The sequence below is a fragment of the Copadichromis virginalis genome, linkage group LG16 (assembly GCF_057382275.1).
Source record: "Copadichromis virginalis isolate Kocher_CV1m ecotype Utaka linkage group LG16, C_Virginalis_male_GT1.1, whole genome shotgun sequence".
Lineage (NCBI taxonomy): Eukaryota > Metazoa > Chordata > Actinopteri > Cichliformes > Cichlidae > Copadichromis > Copadichromis virginalis.
The window spans coordinates 8,368,452-8,389,948 of record NC_140633.1 but is presented as its reverse complement, the minus strand read 5'-3'; the positions used below and the strand labels follow the sequence as shown (position 1 = coordinate 8,389,948).

At 40.4% G+C, this 21,497-nt stretch overlaps 2 protein-coding genes across 2 annotated transcripts; one reads left to right on the top strand and one right to left on the bottom strand.

The window, feature by feature from the left end:
• The first annotated feature begins 1,024 nt into the window (after positions 1-1,024).
• On the top strand, positions 1,025-12,601 carry ccnyl1 (cyclin Y-like 1). Its single transcript, XM_085435120.1, has 10 exons — positions 1,025-2,015; positions 3,764-3,838; positions 4,496-4,539; positions 4,920-5,020; positions 5,377-5,412; positions 5,523-5,574; positions 6,240-6,359; positions 7,227-7,393; positions 10,701-10,863; positions 11,258-12,601. Exons 1-10 carry the CDS (start codon positions 1,856-1,858, stop codon positions 11,372-11,374), a joined length of 1,035 nt encoding a protein of 344 aa, XP_085291246.1. The 5' UTR covers positions 1,025-1,855; the 3' UTR covers positions 11,375-12,601.
• Positions 12,602-16,598: 3,997 nt separating this feature from the next.
• Positions 16,599-19,346, bottom strand: fzd5 (frizzled class receptor 5). The gene has a single exon (XM_085435119.1). It carries the CDS (start codon positions 18,641-18,643, stop codon positions 16,919-16,921), a length of 1,725 nt encoding a protein of 574 aa, XP_085291245.1. The 5' UTR covers positions 18,644-19,346; the 3' UTR covers positions 16,599-16,918.
• Positions 19,347-21,497: the final 2,151 nt, after the last annotated feature.

Here is a 21,497-nt window from a genome sequence, read left to right as displayed (position 1 = left end):
TTTTGAGCACTTAAAACTGAGGAGAAAGATGCTTATAGGTACCAGTCCATTTCCCATTTATAAGTAAATTCAAGTATATTGGGTATTTACTTAAAAAGTAGTTGAAGTCTGCTGAAGTATGTTTTTTAGTCTCCAGCATGAACTTGCAAAAATAGGGTTGGATGACTGACATGGCTTTCTTTGTTTGTACTTAGAATTTCATGTTTACACATTAAAATATTCAACATACACACACATACTGCTGGCAGATTGACACTAGTGTATGATTTATGTCATTTGCTTATTTAATCATTGAGCAAAATTTTAATAGAATCTGTGATTTCCCTGCTTCATCACATACAGCCAAGAGTGAGAAGGAAGAGGAGTCAGGAATCCTGTTTCTGAAACCAGAGAATGTGAATTTAAGTTCTGTCTGAGCTGCCACATTTTAATAAAAACTGTCTGACACTGGTTTTCAGTGGCCTGTAAGGAAATCTATCATCAGCTCACGGATTCATCTTTAAATATTTGTCAGGGCTTTGTGGGTTTTTTTTATCCCTAAATAATAATAATAATAATAATAATACATTTTATTTGAAAGCGCCTTTCAAAACACTCAAGGTCGCTGTACACAGTAGTAGTAGTAGTAGTAGTAGTAGTAGTAAATCTTCCTCTCACTCTTAGGCTTCACATTTAATTAAACAGCCATTCTTATTTGTTTAATGAATTAAGATTTAACAAATGTAGCATGTTAAAAAAAATATACCACCTGACTTACAGTCCCTGCTTGCCTATCCAAATTTATTGCGTTGTTTGAATAACAAAAGATGCACTGAGTGACAGGTAGTGCAATAGAGGATGGGCTTCGGTTTTCACTGTCAAAAAAGGGTGTGGATCAGTGAAATAGGAGCGTTGTAATTACATTTCATGAGTTTAAATCTTCTTTGATAGACAGCCTTCACAACCAATTAGCAGGGTTTAAATGCTCGCCCATTGATTTATTAGCCAATAGTAATGCATGGAATTCCGAGGTGGGCGGGCTTACCACGTTCAGTGCCAAGGCTTGTCCGTTTGGGAGCTCCGGCAACAGATGGTGGCAGTGGCGTCTACCTACGGCACAAATCTGACAGGGAGGAGACTCAAATGGGGGTGTCCGGAATTGTGAATAGAGTTGGTTGTCTAACGATGGACCGGAAGAAGACTTTGTCAGTGCAACTCCATTGATAATTTCTTGGCTAGTCTTTTAGAATTTTATCCTTTTTTTCTTTGTTTTCCAAAGAAGGCCGCAAAAGCCTCGAACTGGATTTGTCGACACACTGGGCTCAGTTGCAAGAGGGCATCTCTGGGATTGCTCGGAAAGTCTCGTAAAATATGTCTGCTGGAATGTGACATTTTGAAGACGTAACACGGTCATTTTGAAGAGACTGTTTTATTTACTTGGTACCACAAAGTTGAATTGATGAGGAGCAGAGAAAAGTTAACGAACCGAGCTAACTAGTTAGCTAACATGCTATAATGCTAGTTGGCTACTTAGCATCGAAACTCTGGCATGTTGAATGAATGAATGGACCAGCTGCTTTAAACTAAGAGCGGCTTTTGTTAGGACGAGAATATATCGACTGTTACATACGCCCAGTCTGACTTTCCACTAAAAGGCAAAGCTTTTGGCTGTTTGGTCTCCGGCTGCTGCTCTACTTAGCCACAAATGGACAGGAATGCAGTTCCTGGGAATTGGTGGAGAGCAAAGATAATGTGCTTGTACTGAGTGCAGCCTGGTAATGTTTATGAGGCCGAGGGAGGCTAACCTCAGCTAGCTATATATATTTGCACTACTTGGATTTGGCTGCTATCGTGTGAAGCTTCCGCTCAGTTTGGAATGGGGAATACGGTGTCATGCTGCGTGTCTCCGGAGTCGAGCCCCAAACTGCCATCGAGACTGCCGGCAGAGCGGCTGGAGGAGTTCCAGACCAGCACCGAAGTGAGCGACGACACTGTGCCCTACCTGCAGCACATAAGCGACAGAGAGGTCCCTGATGGTAAGAGCCTGCCAGACATCCAGCACTTAACGATTCCTTTATAGCTTTAACCCCCGTTTCACTTTTCAGTATCTGGGCCTGTGAAACACTACACCCATATGTGTTTGTTTACAGGGAGGCTCATCCTAATCCACCCACTGGCACAGAGCAGAATGATCTTTGTGTGACTCCCAAGCACACACGCAAACTTTGATGACTGTATACAGGCTACATCATGTATGCACAAACTTCTGTTAATATTGACCCACGGGATGAATCGAAAGCGAAAGATCATCCAAGAACTAAGTAATAATAGTGTTTCACAACATGCACACACCACACCCACTTTGGTTATTGCCTAGTTACACCTTCTTTGTATTTATTACCATGCCAGTGGTAAAACTGGCCTTTTTAATTAGGACATTCTTGGCACCATTTATCCACTGCATTATATTGATCAAATTGGCATTACATACAAAAGTTAGACATCAAATGTGAAAACAAGCTTTTTGATATCTTGGTTACTTAGAATCAATTTCTGCAATCTACTGTGTGGGGAAACTTGAAAAGGTAAAAATAAAGAAACTGAGACACACACACACACAAAAACAAACCCAAATGGCAACTGTGTTTAGTATTTTCTTTTTTTGCATGACATTTTTATGTTCACGCATGAAATTTACATATTCCTTAGGAAATAACTTCATCTTAATGTGTCTTTAAGCAGGTAGTGGTTGAACACAATGTTACAGAATAAAAAGTACATATTAAGTGTTGTACCCCTCTTAGTTTTGATGCCCACACTGTAATTTCATGCTGTGGTACAGACCCCGATCAGGAAAGTATCTCAGATATTTCTGTGTGATGTAGAGCCAAGCTCAGTCCTTATGTCGCCACTCTTTATTGATTCCCCAGCTTGCACAGTTTATTCCATTTATGAGGTTATGGACAGTTGTGAGTGCAGTTTGTGAAACCAGCTGTTGGCAGGGTGAAAGTGGGAGGGGGGAAACAGGCCAGCAATCTGTCGTGCATTCCTTATGGTACTCCCTTAACAAATGCTTCTATCACCTAATCCCTTGTATTTTATGTAATGTGCCGTCTGCATGAATTTGGAGAAAATGGATTTCTAAGTTGTGGACGTCTATGAACCAGTGCCAGCAAATCAAACTAATGACACTTGTGCTCTGTTTAATGTCTAAGTTGTTTTGAAAACCAGAGGTTTTGTTTTAAATGTAGTGAAAAGTTTTAACATAGTGCTTGTGTCCTTGATAGTCTCTGTATTTGTACAGTAAATTGAAAAAGTAATTGGACAGTAATGCCGTTGCATTTGCTAATAGTACTCGGGCAAATTGGATTTAAGGAGTAAAGGTCATTGTAATTGTAATGCTTTAATTGAAATTTTGCACACAATCCACCTGTCAGGCAACACGATTACATTTAGTTCTTCTAAGTCAGATGTGTTGGAGGCTTTAAACCTCCAACACATAAGCACAAACAGGTTCCCAGTCTCTCTAATCTGTTCTGAGCTTCATGTCTTGTTTGTCTTTAAACAATTAAAAGACTGTCTTTATTACATTATTCTCCACTATTTATGATGATGATTTACATAAATACACTGTGTGATCTTATAAGTGTTTGATGGTTTTGTTAGCTCACAACTTTATGGTTTTTCTTTTCTTTCTTTATTAATGCAGAAACAGGAGCTAAATGCTTCACACCAGCCACTAATAATGAACATTTAAATGCTTTTCTTCCTTTTGTTGTATCAGAGCTGGCCTTGGAGTCTAATCCATCGGACCACGCCCGAGCAAGCACCATCTTCCTTAGCAAGTCCCAGACAGACGGTGAGCAATCATAACATGACACTCACACAGCAGTGATTCACACAAACTGTCTTCATCTAAATCCCAGTTAACAGAAAACATGCACACATCTTTTCACTTGAGCAAATGTTTGAAATTCAGTGGTCTTTAACCTGCCAGCTCCCCTAGTTGTGAGATGATCGGCTACACCCTCAGAGAACAGCACCGGTAACTGTTGGGTGAAATTACAACACTCTATCCTGGCTGAGACCTTAGTTATAGATCCTATTGTTATAGCTGCTGCTCTGCAGATACATAAGTGTCTTTTAAAAATTCATCACTTTCTTACTGTAGAGTTTAAGACTAAGATGTATCATTTAAAAAACCAAGTTGGCGATTACTTGAAAGGGTCTCAGAAGATTTTTAGAATTTTATAAGGAAAATACAAAATAAATCACTTTTAATGGTTTGCTAACCTATGCATTATGAGTTATGTGTCCAAGACATAGTTGAATAAGTATATATGGTATTATATTTACAGAAAAATATCTAAACAAATGTAAATAAACTCTTCTAACTATAATTTATTTTACATGATTCTTGAGTGTGAAAAGGCTGTTAAGTGCTGTGGTATTACAATTAGTCTTCTGTGATTGATGCTGCTTTTAGTCTTTGTTGAACATTTTAATTCTTTTGCAGTACGAGACAAGAGGAAAAGCAACCACATAAACCATGTCAGTCATGTAAGTGTTTTGAAAATTTACATTAAATTTTTGCTTTTAATATTTAAAAAAAAAATCAATCACACTAAGCTTGGTTTTTAATATCCTAATGGTGACTTTAATATAACTAATTAAATGGAACTTATGAACTTAATTTATGGGCTATTAGCTTGTACATTTCATATTGTAGAGGGCTTCATTTGCGTTTATTGCCAGTGAATGAATCACTTTCAGCGAGGAAAACATTTAAACAAAGATGATCCACAAATATTGTTAAAACAAAACAATTATAACACAGAACTTTCAAAAAATTGGAAATGTAGGAAGCATGCGTGACCGTCTGTCCCCTGAACACCAGTTAATTGTGTGTTGTATTTTTTTGTTTTTTTAAATGTGTGAAGGTGTCCCCTGGTCCACTCTCAAAGAAATACAGCTCCTGTTCAACCATCTTCATAGACGACAGCACCGTCAGCCAGCCAAACCTCAAAAGCACAATCAAATGGTGAGAATGTCTCTCAGAAACACAAACACACAGGGCTGTGTTGTCCAAAGGTCCCTCCCTCAAAACAAAGTCCTGTTACATCAGAGCATAGTAATCCTGGAGTGTTAGAAAACAGATGCGTGACTAAAGCTCATGTTGTTTCCCCTCGTTTAGGACAATAATCTGTAGTGACATTAGTCCAGTGAATGTGGATCATTATATCAGGATTATCTGAGTGTGATTAAATGAAGCCTTCTCGCTGAATGTGTCAGATATTTTGTCACACTATAAGCTCTAATACACATGCACACATGATGCTAGTGTCACACTGAGGTTGTAGCTATTAAACTAATCGGGGGGTTTTCTTTCTCTTTCAGTGTCACTTTAGCAATATACTACCACATCAAAAACAGGTATGTGTAAATGTTGGATTTGATTACTATCGTGTAACTTTTGGCAGATTATTTTATTAAAACTAGTGTGCCTGTGAAGTATATTGACTGATGTATTGCTTGTGCTGTAGGGACTCGGACAGGTCACTGGACATCTTTGATGAGAAGTTGCACCCCTTGTCGGTGAGCATGTTAATGAAATTAACCAGCTCTCCAGCTCAATAATGGTGGTAGACTCACATCGTTCATGTTGATGTGAGTCAGTATGAAGACCCATCACATTTACATGTGTAGGCACTCTGCCCACCGGTCTTCTTTGGGCCACGTTTTTCTAGAAACTTCACAAGTTATTAAGAGTTGTGATGCATCACAAAAGGGATGTGAATCACTGTTTTAAAAAGAACCCATAATGAGGAAGAAAAACATCCTCTCTTGCGGTCTGCATTAATGACTTCCATTCAGTTGTAGATTTGCGATAAAGATGCAGAAGTGGTTTCTTTTCACTGCCTTACAGCGTGCTTTTGGCAGAGCTGAAGTTATCGTAGTGGAAAATAAAGAAATTTCACTGTTAAACTTATTCTACAGTTTCCATTAATAATGGATTTCAGCAGCTAAATGGTACAGCTTCTTTTTCACCAATCAATTTTCTATACTTAAGAATGTAATCATTGCATCATGCCTGACACATCCAGCTTTTTGTGGTGCGTTTCCACACAGCTTTTGGCTCCAGACTTTCAGATGAATTACTGAGCTACAAAAAAATAACCCCAAACAAACAAATGTGACCTGATTGTTGTTAGACCTTTGTTGCTTCTGTCAGACAAGTGTGTATTTTTCACCTCATGCAGAGAGAGCCAGTGCCTGATGACTACGCATATGTAGACCCAGAACACAAACTGATCTACCGCTTCGTCAGGACACTGTTCAGTGCTGCACAGCTGACTGCAGAATGTGCCATTGTCACTCTTGTAAGTGGTGTCTTGATTTATTTATCACATTTACAACAGTAATTGCATTGCACACTGCATATTTGATTTCACCCAGTGTGTTTATAATGTTTTAATTCTTTTTCCTTTTTTTATATTGTTTTTGATTTCTGTCTGGGTTTGTTTTTTGTTTTGTTTTGTTTTTTTGGATGGAGCTCATGCCATGGTGTACTTCTACAGTATCAGAATTTAATCAAACACACAAAGATCACCAAGTGGATATTAATTCAAGTTGTGCTCAGCATCGTGTTTGTCTGTACTGAAGATAACCTGAGTGACATGAACACAGCTGTGGAGGTTTTTGTTGTTGAGTACTTTGATGTTGTATTAAATGGCCACCAGATGGCAGTGAACGCCTGCATTTATGCTGTTTTCCCAAATAGCAGAAATGACAGTTGATCGTCAGTATGAAGACAAAAGACACTCTTAAGTCAGAGCTGTCAGAGTAGGATTCTCGAATTTTTCTAGCTCAATCCCTATATTTACTTTCAGTTTATATCATCCTACAGGCTGGGTATTTTGGAAAGTAGTGTTTTGCTTATTTATTATTTTCAGCTGTTGCAAAAATGAAAACTCAGTATTCTGTTTTCAAAATGGCAAAAAAACAACAACACATCTTTGTAGTTTTGCAGTGGTGCTGTTGTGGCTGTTGGCTTGTCTCATAATCATTGTTATTAGAACAGAAATACAGTGTGGTTACATACTGTAAAAGTAGTCTGGAAGGTGCATATAGGGATTTTGCTCAGTACAGATACACACACAACCAGACTATTGTTCCTGACTAATTGTAGTGAACTAGCAAAGGAATTATTAAAACCTCTGAAGCTTTTAACATTCTTCGTCCTCAAGGTGTACCTGGAGCGCCTGCTGACCTACGCTGAGCTTGATATCTGCCCCGCCAACTGGAAGCGTATTGTCCTGGGAGCCATCTTACTGGCTTCTAAAGTCTGGGATGACCAAGCTGTGTGGAATGTCGACTACTGCCAGATCCTAAAAGACATCACTGTGGAGGACATGTAAGTTGTACAAGTGATCTGAAAAATGAGAACATGGTGACTGTAAAAGAACCACTGGATTTAGTAACCTGTTTCCTGTTAATATAGTCACATCCTTGGTGAAGTCTAATTTCTGTAGAGAAGATCAATCAACTTGTTCAGAAAATACATGTTAAAATAGTAATGTCAAATATTACCAAGAATGTAAAGCAGATTTAGTGCTTTAAGTACACATATCAAGGCAAATCTTACTCAAGGGTTTAGAATAACAACAATTCAAATGAAGGAGTGAATTTATCAAGGAAATCCTTGTTTTGCTGGTGCTGACTGATCAAACAGCATACCGACTGTGGAACCAAACAGTCTTTTCATTCTGCTGTACTGGTATCTTGCAGGCCCGTGTGAAGCACCACGATCAGAGTGCATTCAGTCAAAACTAGTTTGCTAGCAGACATGCTAGAAATGAAATGTGGTAATAGCTGTTTCAAGCACTTGTAAGTGGAATGAAAAGCCAGAGAAGATGTGGGTAGAAGCTTGAATATGATGCACAATTTCAGAACATCGCTTCTGAAACATAATTGTGACATTTCACTTAAATTTGAAAGAAAGTGTTTGATAAATTCAGCTAGGAAGAAGAGCACCGTCCCCATTTAGAACCTCCTAAGGCCGTGGCACTCAGCCTGTGTACAAAGCTGATTTCCCCCTTTGGGTTTGGAAAGAGATGCCGCTGTCACTGAATCAACATTGTTCCAGATATCCTCAGGTCTGTTTGAGAGGTTGAGAGAACATACAAGTACCCAAAATCTTTATTGGGTACTTGTTTGGGTTTGTTCTTGGTGAACTCTGGGGTGCCAAAATGTGGGTTGTTGGCATGTTCAGGTGGGGAAAGCTCCAGGAAACGCACATGCAATGAGAAAATGAAGAAATGTGTTGATTTAATAATTTATTTATTTGTTTTTTGCTGTCCAGCTAGGAAAATTGTTTGTTAATAATGCTCAATCCGCCCCACTACCATCATCACCAATAAATAAATAAATAAATAAAAGGAATACATCAACAAGGATGCACTTAAAGCAGACAGATGAAATACGGGGATGGAGAGAAGCCACAGCAATCTGTGCTGTCTGTCAGGCTATAAGAGTCGAGAGGCTGCACTTGGAAGACCCAGGCTTTATTTCCTACAATTGCTTTTCGTGTGTGTGCGCGCTCATATGCGTGTGTTTGTGAAAGAGGTCGAAAGTGCCTCCTTGTTTTTTTGTGATTTGGAAAGATGCGTGTGCGCTCTCTCTGCGAGCCCCCATCCCTCTCATACGTCTGACCTACCCTGTCTGTGCCCTGTTTTCATTGCTTCCTCTGAAGTGTCTTTGTGATCCCGGCCCGGTCTGGATGGAGGGATGGGAAGAGGAGTAGAGGGAGAGAGAGAAACAGAGACGGAGAGAAGTGGAGAGGAGGGTCTCAAGTGCTCTCACTGCTTCTACATAATGGTCCTGGCTCTCGCCCGCTCCATTAGTTGCCCCGGGAGACCAGACATCACACACACACTCACACACTCGCTCTCACCACCTTTGCTGACCAACAAAGCATCCTGGATGCTGTCTCCTTGGTGACCACCTCCCTTAGATTTTACTCGTGACTGTGATGATGAGGAAGGATGATGGAGGTTGTAGTCTTGAAAAGGATGAGCTGCGATACTCCAGCTAAGTGCCTGGATGTCTGATTACCCACGTGTGAGTGTGAGCCCTTTATAAAGATATATCAGATTCCATCTTCTGAGAGATGAGTTTTAAAGCTGAAAGCGACTGAATATAAAAGTTTGTGTAGAGAGAGGTTTGTCCTGTCTGCTTTTGTTTCTTCAAATCGTGTCGTCTTCACTGCTGCTTGCTAAACGAGCAGAACTCATCAAAATGTCTTGTTGAGAAGTTGTTTCTTACCTGTCAGTTGGACCCTGGTCCCCTTTTCTGTGAACAAGTACAAAAAGGAACTTTTGCAGTGGTTGTTTTGGGGGATTAGTTTACAGTGGCTTTTCACTAAAAAGATATTGTATACTAGGAACTTTCATATGTTGTGCTTGCAGGAGAAATTGTCTAAGCTAAATATTCCCTTAATGCACAACTGTAGTTGACTATTTACTTCAAAATATTACTCATCCACCTGCTACTAATCAAGGCTGTCGCAACAACTAGTGCTGTGTGATACTGCAAATTTTAATATTGATCCGATACCATCTAAATACAGGGCCAGTACCATCCATCCATCCGCTTCCACTTATCCTTTTCAGGGTCGCGGGGGGCGCTGGAGCCTATCCCAGCTGTCATAGGGCGAGAGGCAGGGTACACCCTGGACAGGCTGCCAGTCTGCCGCAGGGCTAACACATATAGACACAGACAACCATTCGCACTCACATTCACACCTATGGGCAATGTGGATTAATCAATTAACCCATCCCCATAAGCTGCATGTCTTTGGATGGTGGGAGGAAGCCGGAGTACCCGGGGAGAACATGCAAACTCCACACAGAAAGACCCCGGCATGATGGTGGAATTGAACTCACTTCATGCTGTGCGGCAACAGTGCTAACCACCGTGCTACCATGCTGCAATAATACAATAAAGGCAGCTTATGTAATGAAGAGACCGTGTCATGAGTTCTGGGATGAATCATCATCATTTTTGTGAATTCTCAACATAATTGTAATGATCACTAAATAACAGATTTTCAGTTTTCACAATAATTAAAAAAATCAAAACAACAACACACTGAAGTTTTTCATGAATTTTAAATGTGTCTGTCTTTAAAGCACCTCTGTCAGCTTCTGCTGTTTAGATGTGCTATAGTCTACAAATAACATAAACATGATAGTCCACACAAAAATAGACATTTGTCATGGTTAATAAGTTGTGATTTTGTTTTTCTTTATTATATTACAATAAAAAAAATAAATAAAAAAAAACTCAATTCAGTTGATACATACTGAACTTAAGCGACACAAAGTATCTATTCAATACCAAAACCACCAGCAATAGCAACAGTACTATTAATATTTGAATCGGTACGCCCACCTCTATCCATAACCAGCCGCTTGAAGTTTCAAAAAGCAGGCTGCAAAAACAAGTGTGATTCTGATAAATCTTTTCAAATGTCTCCTACTGTGTCACAAATTATGTAAAATGCAATTTTTTTTTTAACTTTGAGACTGGGTGACTAGGCTGTTCTTTCCTAGGGGAAAAAATGGGCTCTATTTTTTACACACACTCATACCTTACAGTCCAAATTACGTCCCAGGTTTTGACTGTTGGGAATAACCCTAAGGTGTCTTCCTGATCTCTAGGAATGAGATGGAGCGCCACTTCCTGGAACTTCTGCAATTTAACATCAATGTGCCAGCCAGCGTCTACGCCAAGTACTACTTTGACCTGCGACAGCTGGCCGATGACAACAACCTCAGTTTCCCTCTGGAACCCCTCAACAACCAGCGTGCCCAGAAACTAGAGGTAAGCTTCCTTCCAGAGACTACAGAACATCCGTCTGTAATACTCATCTACCGCTGCCTCGGATTAGGAGTTGCTGGTAGATACTCTGTATTCTCAAGTTAAAGGCTGTTTATTTTGGCAACTGTTTCTATGGCATTTACAAGCAGGATTTAATTGAACTAATAAAAGTGTTAGTGATTAGTACAGTAGGAAGAACCACCCTCTGAAAACAGTCTGAGAAATTTCTTATGTAGCTTTTTTGCTCATGACCTGGATTTTTAAAGTGCAACAAAGGCTGTTTTATCATTTACTAATCATTAGATACCTTTAATTCAAACCACCTGGTTAAATCAAAATGATCTAGTCCATCTGTGTGTGACTTTTGAGTAATTGTGCTTTGATAATGCTCCTCCAGGCCATTTCAAGACTATGTGAAGACAAGTACAAGGACCTCAGTCGAGCCGCAATGAGGCGATCTCTCAGCGCCGACAACCTGATAGGTATACGACGCTCCAATGCTGTGCTCTCATAGACTGCTGCCCTCTGACCTCCAAAGTTCAGCTAACCCACAGCCAGCCCCAGAAAGCATTACCCACAGAGTTATCAGGCAAGGACAAAATGCCACTGTATGACCTGTCCACACGGTAATTTACATTACAGCTGTAGACGTGCGTGATTGTTAAATTAAAGGTGTTTACCTTATCTGAAGCATTATCATTTGACTGTTGTTTTTACAAGTCCTTTATTTATTTGTTATGTCTATCACTTCTGAGAGAACACATTGAACATGAATGATTGAGTTCATCATCTGTCTGAAATACACTTTAGTTTCTATTTTTTTCTTTTCTACAAAAGTGTTTGAATTACTTCATGCAGCCTTAAAGGATGAAGAGAGTGGTGAGTTATATTTGTTGTTACTGTCACCGTATTCCACGAAAGACCAAAACCAGCAAATGTTAATTGTTCAGATGTGGCGAATTGTTTTTTTTGGTTTTTTTGGTTGTTGTTAATGAAGATTGAAATCATGCTTGAGTGCTATAGCAAGTTAATGTTGGTTGGTCATTTCCTGGGATTCCTTAACAGTATATAAATATAAACTTTCACCAAATGTATCTTTTTTTTCCTTTAGCCACAAAAAAAAATGCAAAATGATCTTTGTTGTAAATTAGATTTAATACCAGAAGTTACTGTGGCGACTGTAACTCAGACATGTTTACTGTCGATATGTTTCGAGTACATTTTTCTGTCCATCAGGATTGAACATCCACCATGTCTCATATTACAAGACACTGAGCTGTTATCACTGTGTGGGAGCTGGCTGACGTCTTCTCAGTCAGCTGTTTTGTGACAGGAAAATCAGGAGTGCCATTTGCAATTTGGTGTTAAGTTGTGTATACCACGGGTGATCAAACAAGGCTGTTTACTGACTCTGGATCAGTATTTGAAAATTAATGGCTCCATATGGAAGTTGGGTATATGCAGGTCAGCCTCAGTATTAAGTTCCTTAGATCCTCATTCCCACCGCCCCACCCCCCGCCCCCCATCAGATCACCAGTGTTGTTCTTGTCCAAGCACCCATCCAGCCTAAGGTTTGGAACACACTACACAGATACTGAGGGGGAAAACAAACTGATGGATGCTCCCCTTCTCTTTTGCTTACTATGTAGGCTTCTAGCTGTGAAGTTTGTCTTGTTTTTAATTGAAAAAAAAAAACATTTGCAGATGGAGTATTTTAAATAAACACTAATCATGTAACAAATGTGGTTTATTGTCTTTTATATTGTGTCTTTATGATCAGCTAAGTTCTAAACATTGTTGAGAATATTGAGCCTGACTTCCCAGAGTTCAGTTTAAACACTGTGTTATAGCCGAATATTAGAAAAACACAACATGCGCCATTCATTAACCTTAGCTGGCATTATGATATCTAAATCAAAAACAGCCCACAGTTGTGAGGGAATCAGAGAATCGCTCCTATTGTAATTCCTTGGTTTTTACAGACATGCAGCTGCACGTCTCTTAACAGGTACTAGAAGCTATGAACACATCACTCCAATTTTAGCCAACTTACATTGGCTCCCTGTTAAATATGTAGATTTTAAAATTCTTTTGTTCACTTTTAAAATTATAAATAATTTGGTGCCCAGCTATCTTTCCGAACTCCTCCATTTGTACAATCCCAATAGAGCACTTAAGATCATCCAATCAGATGCTCCTAGCACAACCTAGGTGTGACCGAGCCTTTGCAACAGTAGCACCCAGACTCTGGAATAACCTCCCTGTTCATATTCGTACTGCTGAGTCTATCCAGTCTTTTAAATCATGTCTTAAAACATATCTTTGTACTTTGGTTTTTGATTCTAACTAGTTGGCTGTTATCTGGCTTGTTCTGCTGTCACCTATGGTTTCCTGCCCTGTTTTCTTATTGTTTTGTTTTAATTGTCTCATGCTTTCACTGACTGTGAAGCACTATGGTCAACTTTGTTGTTTTTAATATGTGCTATATAAATACATTTTGATTTGATTCTAACCGTTACACAGAACGCAAGCAGTCCAAAGTAGAGCTGATACTTCGCACTAGGAGTACACTGAGAAACAGGTGTGGCTACATGGTTGAATTGTAAACCAGTTTAAGCAGTTTATCTACTTTTTTTTTTTTAAGGAAGCAGTTCAAATTGTAAACATATATATGAGGCTCTTTTTGTCAGTGGTGAAATTGAAACAAGTTTTTCTTAGTTGAGTTAGATAAATCATTCTGATTGCATAAATATCTAAAGATCATATGAAAGCACTTGTTTTCTGCAAATTTCTGTTAACTGTACTGCAAGTATAGGCAAAAGTTTGTTAAATGCATCTTTTGAATCTATCCTTTGTTGCTTTCAGTGGCATAACAATATACACTCACTTGACACTAAAGTACTACTACCACCTTTTGTCTTTAGAACTGTCTGAATTCCACATAGCAAAGATTCAACAAGGTGCTGGAAACATTCTTCAGAAATTTTGGTCCATGTTGACATGACAGCATCACAGGGTTGCTGTAGATGTCAGCTGAACATCCATGATGTGAATCTCCTGTACCACCGCATCCCAAAGGTGCTCTGTTGGACTGACATCCAGTGACTGTGGAGGCCATTTGATTACCGTGATGTGATGTTCAACAAACCAGTTCTGAGATTTGATTTTTGTGATGTGGTGTGGGATAAGATGGATTTGCTCATCAGCAATACTCAGATAGGCTGCAGCATTTAAACAATGCTCAGTTGACAGTAAAGGACCCAAAGTGTGCCAAGAAAATACATTTCTCACACTATTACACCACCAGCAGCCTGAACCTCTTATACAAGGCAGCACTGATCCATGCTTTCATGTTTATGTTCTGACCCTACTATCCTAATTTTGCAATTGTCCAATTTTGGTAATCCATATAAATCATAACCTCAGTTTCCTGTTCTTAGCTGACAGCAGTGATACCTGGTGTGGTCTTCTGTTGAAAGCTGCTCTTCTGCACACCTTGGCTGTAATGAGCAGTTATGGAAGTTACTGTTGCTTTAAACTGTAGGTGGTCTTGACCATGTCTACATGCCTAAATGCTTTCAGTGTGTGTAACAGGACTGTGTGCATATTGAAAGTGAACAGATAGAATTCATACAATAGTAGATTTATTTATACAATAGCAAGTATCTTGCTTTTAGTCAGCTGATAGCTTCCTGGATTATTTAAAGACAGACATTCCCGTCAACTGTATTGTCTCTAAAGTTATTTTCACCCCCCAAAAAGTACCTGATTATACGTTGAATACTGTTGTAACACTGTATCTAAGCCACATCAAACCACACATGGTTTACTTCCAACACATTGGACTTCATTATTTTTCTGTTAAATTCTAATGTCCCTCAGGTCAAGTGCTGCATTTTCAGCTTGCTATCAGTAACAATTACTCACATACATCTGATATTTACATATGTCTGGCTGAAGGAATGAATGAAGAATGAATAGGTGTCTTGTTGTGACGTTTAACGATGTAGGGTGGTGCTACAATGTGACAACACATTCCAAGAGATCAGCAATCTATTCAAGGAAACCCTCTTGCAAGAAGTAGGTGAGACTTCGTAGAATAGTTGTGTATTTCCACAAATTTGTCATAAACAGGGCAGCAAATGGTTACACATCCACTATACTGCCATTATTAGTGAATGCAAGAACTTCCAAATCAGGTTACTGAACAACTAATTTCTTCCTAGTTGAACTTTGCGCTCTCGTGCGCACTCTTCAGCAGTCAGTTAATGTTTTAGGGCTTCATACACAGTCAAAAAGCAGTGCACAACGTTCAAGATCCAACACTTTTAATTCCACAACATGAATCAAAATCTACAGTATTTTATCAACGTCCTTTGAGGAGGTCTGTCAATGTAAAAACTGAAAAAACCCAACATGTACTCTTTAATCTACACATCAGTTTTAGGAGCATTTCTTTTTTTTGGCATTCATCATCACTCATACAATCATTTCCTTCACACACATCAGACTAATAAATTAGAGCTATCTAGCATGTGGGACACACGGTAATCTAAACAACACAAATGACCATCAACAATGAATGGAAATATTACAGAACGTCACAGGTCCAGTCAGTTCTGCATTAGCGCTGCAGCACTGCACTGAGACGGATTTCATGTTGTTCTCGTCCACCGTCATTCATTTTGTTGTCTTTAGCACTCTCTGTCTCTCTTTCCCATCCCCACCCTCCACACACGCACACTTTTCTGGGTAAACTGTACACCGTGCAGTGAGTGTGACTTCTGAAAGTCAGTTTTTATCAAGTTGTCAAACAGATAACTTACATTAGACCACAGATCCATTCAACATAGGAGGGTTTGGTTCTTACTTACATGAGAAAAACTCAAAATACAGGCACATTCTAAGTTCCTCAGTTAATTAACTATTAAGCAAAAGAGCTTTTAAATTGTGACATTGTTCAAAAAGAAGATTTTTCAAAGTGCTTGTTTTCTTCATCCAGCAGTCCAAATCCCAAACAGAACAAGATAAATAACAACCTGGGAAAATTTAAATTGTTACTTTTTACTTCTATAGATTTAAACTATGGATTAAACTATGTCTTGGTTATTTGTTAAACGTGGCTAGTTCAGTTTTCCAGAGTCTAAGGTGACCTTTACTGTACAGAGTCTAACCCTAACATCTGTTTGTTCTGGCAAAATACTGCTATAAAAATCACTTTGTGGTTCTCAAAGTGAGGTCCAAGGACCTCTAGAGGTCACTGAGCTGAGGTCAGGGCACCACAGAATAATCATTAATTGGTCATTTATGCTATTAATGTTTTTCAACAGCTACGAACAAAATTCAGATGGGTCTGTGGTCTAATGTTCATCTGTTGGGGGTGATGTGGGGGGTGAGCAGGTCCCCTTTGAACCAGCAGATGGGGCTGAAGTTTCATCCTGTATCTTTAACATAAACATTGTGCATTGGTTCACAATACATGAACAAAACTAGATTCCCCCCCACAGAAACTTTAGTGATTTAACGAGACAGTTAAAATGAGAAAAAGACTTTCAAAGAATTTCATCTCTGGTTTTGGGAAAAAGCAACATAAGGACCTTTTCCCACCTTCAGTTTGTAACCATACAAAACAATTCACTCAGACACTGACATACTACAGCACATTTATACACGAGTGTATACAGCTCAAATCTGATTTGTTTTTCTGGCGTCTTACACTTACGATTGTGGCAGTGGCATCAGCTGGTTAGAAACTAAATATATGGCATGTTATCTTTTTTTTTTTAAACACCAAATATTTGTACAATATATACATAAATAAATATGTGTTTTTTTCTCTCTCTCTGTCAGTGCTCAGGATGAGGAGAAGCATGTGGGACTCCATTATGGATCCATTTAACTCAAAGGTTAGTTCCTCAGTGACAGTCAAGTTCAGTCAAAGGTTTGAGCTCTACGTCCAAGGAAAGCAGTTCTAGCTCACAGTTCTGATATATGTCCACAATCCCAGTCTGTGTTTGGATACTGGGAGATGTGGCTGTACACGAGTCCTCTTAAAAGCTCATATATGAGGCGGAACAGCTTTATGGTAGATCCCTGATGTCAGCCCAGTTCCAGTATGTCCAGTTAAAGCAGTACTGGCCTCACTGTACATGGAGGGTGGAGCGGTGGCTTTCTGTGGCCAACAGGGACAGCATCGAGCCACAAACCTCCTCCAGGACTCTAAAGTTTTTCCCGACCAAATCCAGACTCCTGAGGTGATGCCCACCACTAAGCACATGAAATATTTGAGCATGAAGACGGCGTAGTCCGGGCCTAGTCCCAAGCGCTGGCGTTCGGACGGGCAGAGGCAGGCCAAAGCTCGCTCCCAGCCAGGCCGGTAGTGCTGCTCATACACCAGGCAGGCCACCACAATAGTGGCGGGGACAGTGTACAGCACCGTAAAGAGCCCGATGCGAATCATCAGCCGCTCCAGTTTGTCCGTCTTGGTGCCACCTTGCTTGATGATGCTCCTGATGCGGAACAGAGAAACAAAGCCGGCGAGTAAGAAAAGCGATCCGGTGAAGAGGTAAACCACAAGAGGTGCGAGCACAAATCCCCTCAGATTCTCCAGACTCTGGTTCCCCACATAGCAGATTCCAGCCACAGGGTCCCCGTCCACAGAGCTGAGAGCCAGCACCACGATGGTCTTGACGCTGGGGATGAGCCAAGCGGCGAGGTGGAAATACTGTGAGTATCCCGCGATGGCCTCGCTGCCCCACTTCATCCCTGCGGCCAGAAACCAGGTGAAGGACAGCACCACCCACCAGATGGAGCTGGCCATGCCGAAGAAGTACACCAGCAAGAAGACGAGGGTGCAGAGAGCGGGGCCGTTGGTGTCATAGAGGATGTGCAGGTGGTCGCCGCTGGCGCCACACGCCACTCGCTCGTGACCTGCCACCAGCCGGATGATGTAACCCAAGGAGACAAAGAGGTAGCAGGCAGCCAGGAAGATGATGGGCCTCTCTGGGTACTTGAAGCGTTCCATGTCAATGAGAAAGGTGGCAACGGTTGTCAAGGTGGAGATGAAGCACAGCACCGACCACAGTCCCACCCAGAAGCTAGTAAAGGCGTGCTCATCTGGCGAGAAGAAAGGCAGGTGGCAGGGCTGGGCGCAGTTGAGCTGTGGGCCAGTCTGGACCCGGCCATACAGGCTGTGAGACTCCCTCATGATGGGGATCAGCGGCTCTCTGCAGCGGCACTCCCTGTCGCACTGCGGGGGGCTCGGCGGTCTAGTCCTGCCCTTAGGGGTGGGCTTGGGGAACGGGGGAGCCAGGGTGGTGGTCTCGCTGCTGTTCTGGTCCATGCACAGGGTCTCGTCCCCTAGCTGTGGCAGCTGCTCACAGCTCATCCTCTCGGGCCACTCAAAGCCATACTGACTCATGAGAGGCGAGCAGCCCCGTTTGGCTCGTTCACACACCGAGCGGCAGGGTGGGAGCGGCTTGCGGTAGTCTGGCAGGCAGATTGGTGTGTACATGCTGCACAGGAAGAAGAGTAAGTCCGGGGAGCAGCGGATCCGGACCAGGGGCCAGAACTGGTGGACCTCCAGGCCCACCTCTTCCTGGGTGTCGTGGTTAAACTGATTGGGCATGTGGGTCAGGTTGTAACCAATGCCCCGACACATGGGCACAGTTATGGGCTCACACACCAGATCCTTAGAAGCACCTAATGTGAAGCCAGGGGAGTGGAGGAGCAGCAGCAGCAGCATTATGAGGGGCCACGGCATGTGTCTCACTGTAGATGCCATAAATAAATATTAAAATTCACAACGATTCATTTGGAGTCATTTAACGAAGAAATCTAATACAAGAGTCCTTTTACTGCATGGTCATCTCAGAAACCTGACTGAGAACTTTCTTCTTCTGGTGAATAAATCTGGACATAAACAGCCTCTTAATGGTTAAAGCATAAGCTGAAGTCTGACGGTAAATCCAGTTGATCCTGCGAGCAGCTGTCAATCATTCACCAGAGCTCCTGCAATCATTACGGAGAAAGTTCATCTCCGGCTGTCACGTTCCACTAAATTTAACATTTTGTTGTTGTTGTCGTTGTTGTTTTTTTGTTTTTGTTTTTACACCGTTTCCTTCCGATAATTCACAGACGCCAGAAAAAGTGGCATCATGAAGTAGAAAATGTCCGTGACAACGTGAACAAACACAGAGCAAAGAGCGGTTCTCCGGTGTACGACAAACGTGTGGCTGTCTCCAGCGCACGAAGCTCGGTGCGTAAAATCCACTTGTCGTGTCCTCTCGGGCTGGTTTATTCCGTCAGCAGCATTATTTTCAAACTTTTAAAAGTGTCCCCTCTGCCGCACCTGTTGCACTTCTCTAGGAGGGAAAACGAAATAAAACACGAGAATAATCCGCAAATGTTCTTCAGGGTAAAAACTTATCAGCCTCGCGCACTGAGCCCGAGGACGGAATAAAGTCCGTTTGAAACTGCAGCACCTCCTCACCGCGCCGAGGGTCTGCTGCATTCAAGGCTGTCGGAAATGTCATAATTTCTCCTTGAACACACCTTTCGAGTTTCTTCTTACTTGAAATGAAACAAAATCGGGTATTTCTGCCAAGCAAAGTCAGTACGGTGTCCGATTTTTATTACAGAAATGTGTTTTCAATTTTTAGACATTTTTATGTGTATAAAGTACTCCATTTAATAAAAACAAATACAAAATGAAAGAAGAAAAATAAAATTAGGTTACAAGGTTACAATTTTTGTGAAGTAGCTGCTACACACTGATTCTCGATATTGAATGGACTATTTTTAAGGGTATTTTTGTCGCCTGTCTATTATTATGCAGTTAAAAAACGTTCTTCTTGGCCAGGTTTTTATAATGAGGCAAAAACCTGTATTTCAGTGCTTTGTTTGGTCTCTAGTAAAACCCTAAAAGCACTCAGTTTTTCTTTTACAAATGAAAACGTTCTTTATATAAAGAAAACGCACACGTTGGCTTTATTTACGTATTTATTTATTAGTAAAATGTGAACTCCTTTATTTGTGTTTCCTTTTGTAGCGCAGCTCAACAAAGCGCCTGTGCGGTTAGAGCGCATGTTTGGGATTGTCCCCAGTATCGAGCAGCACATGAACGCATCAGTGAGTCATATTTATGACTTCCTGCATTAGGGGCTGGAGTTTACCGGGAGAGCTTGAAGGTATCAGATGATGGATAAGGTCTCTCCACCCACTCACACCTCCACCACAGGACCACACACACACACGCACTAAACGGACTTCTCCATTCATTTTCAGTGAAGCAGACACGTGCATTATAATCCACGAGGTTCATGCTTTATTATTATTATTATTATTATTATTATTATTACTATTATTATTATTATTATTATTGAATGCTCCTCCGTTTTGTTGACTTTGTTGTCATTCATTGCTTGTTTTTTCCTGACAAAACTGTAATTCTTGATATGTTTTTAATAAATATAAGTAAACTTTATATTTATTGTTGCTGTCAGTCACTTCTGTTTAGTCATTCTGTTTCCATTTATCAGAACTCACAGTTACACATATAATGTATTTAATATCATATGGCAATAAGAAAAACAAAACAGACACCAGGTTATAGTCAATAAATGATGAAATTCTCATTAATAGTTTGGCTTTTTGATGGTTTAGCATCCATTAAACTGTTTACACATTTAACTGTTATTGTTTGGAGTTGAGCATGTCATTTTTTTATTTTCATTTTTTGTCTCGTCCTTTGTTACATATAATTATTTTTTGTTGTTCAGGTGTAATAACAGGTCTTTTGTTTATGGCCTGTTGTTCACTCCTTGCTTGGTCTACTTATGCTGAACATGCCATTAACTGTAAATGATGCACCGAAACAAGAACAACAAGAATTTACTGATCATTATTATTATTCATTTATTTTACCATGTTACAATGGACCCATATTTACCTTCCTCCCTGCCGCCATACTAAGGTGAAATTTACCCTAAAAGGACTTTTCAGTCTGCACAGCTTACAATACCCGGCAACAGTGTTTAGTGTAGCAGTGTGTTTCAGTATTTCTTCATTTCTTTCCATTAATCAAAGAACAAAAATCAGTGTATGAGACAGTTTTCAAGGTGTATCTAGGGATGGATGCTTTAATTGCCTCCATACAAAGCTAAAGAAGGTTAGGAGAGTGGAGGTGTCCTCTGCCGTGTGAGTTAAACAAAGTCTGCTTTATTTGGAGTTAATGAAATTAGAAGCCTTTTCTTGTCAAATAGACCAAATTGAATCACTGACCTGTTTAAACTCCAACGCCGACTGATGTTCAGGTCTCCTCACATGGCAGCACTGGGCCTTGATTAGATCTCAGAAATCATGTTGACGGAGATTTGCATGAACCTTGCATCCACGATGCACTGATCAGAGCAGACACATGAAGAATGATGTAAATGGTGCAAGTATAAAGGACACTGTTTGGAAGGAAGAAAAAATAAACACTATTAAAGTTTTTTTTTAAGCTGTTATATTGTTACAGAGTTGTTACAGTATGTTTGGATCTTTTTCAGTCTTTTAATATAAATACATACTTATAGTTATAGAATATTCACAACATACTTCATACCGTGTACATTATAACATACCATAATAGACCC

Coding starts and splice junctions, on each gene's coding strand:
- ccnyl1 (XM_085435120.1), top strand. CDS start 1,856: ATGGGGAATACGGTGTCATGCTGCGTGTCTCCGGAGTCGAGCCCCAAA. Junction 4,540..4,919: donor ACATAAACCATGTCAGTCAT/GTAAGTGTTTTG, acceptor AAATGTGTGAAG/GTGTCCCCTGGTCCACTCTC. Junction 6,360..7,226: donor AATGTGCCATTGTCACTCTT/GTAAGTGGTGTC, acceptor TTCGTCCTCAAG/GTGTACCTGGAGCGCCTGCT.
- fzd5 (XM_085435119.1), bottom strand. CDS start 18,643: ATGGCATCTACAGTGAGACACATGCCGTGGCCCCTCATAATGCTGCTG.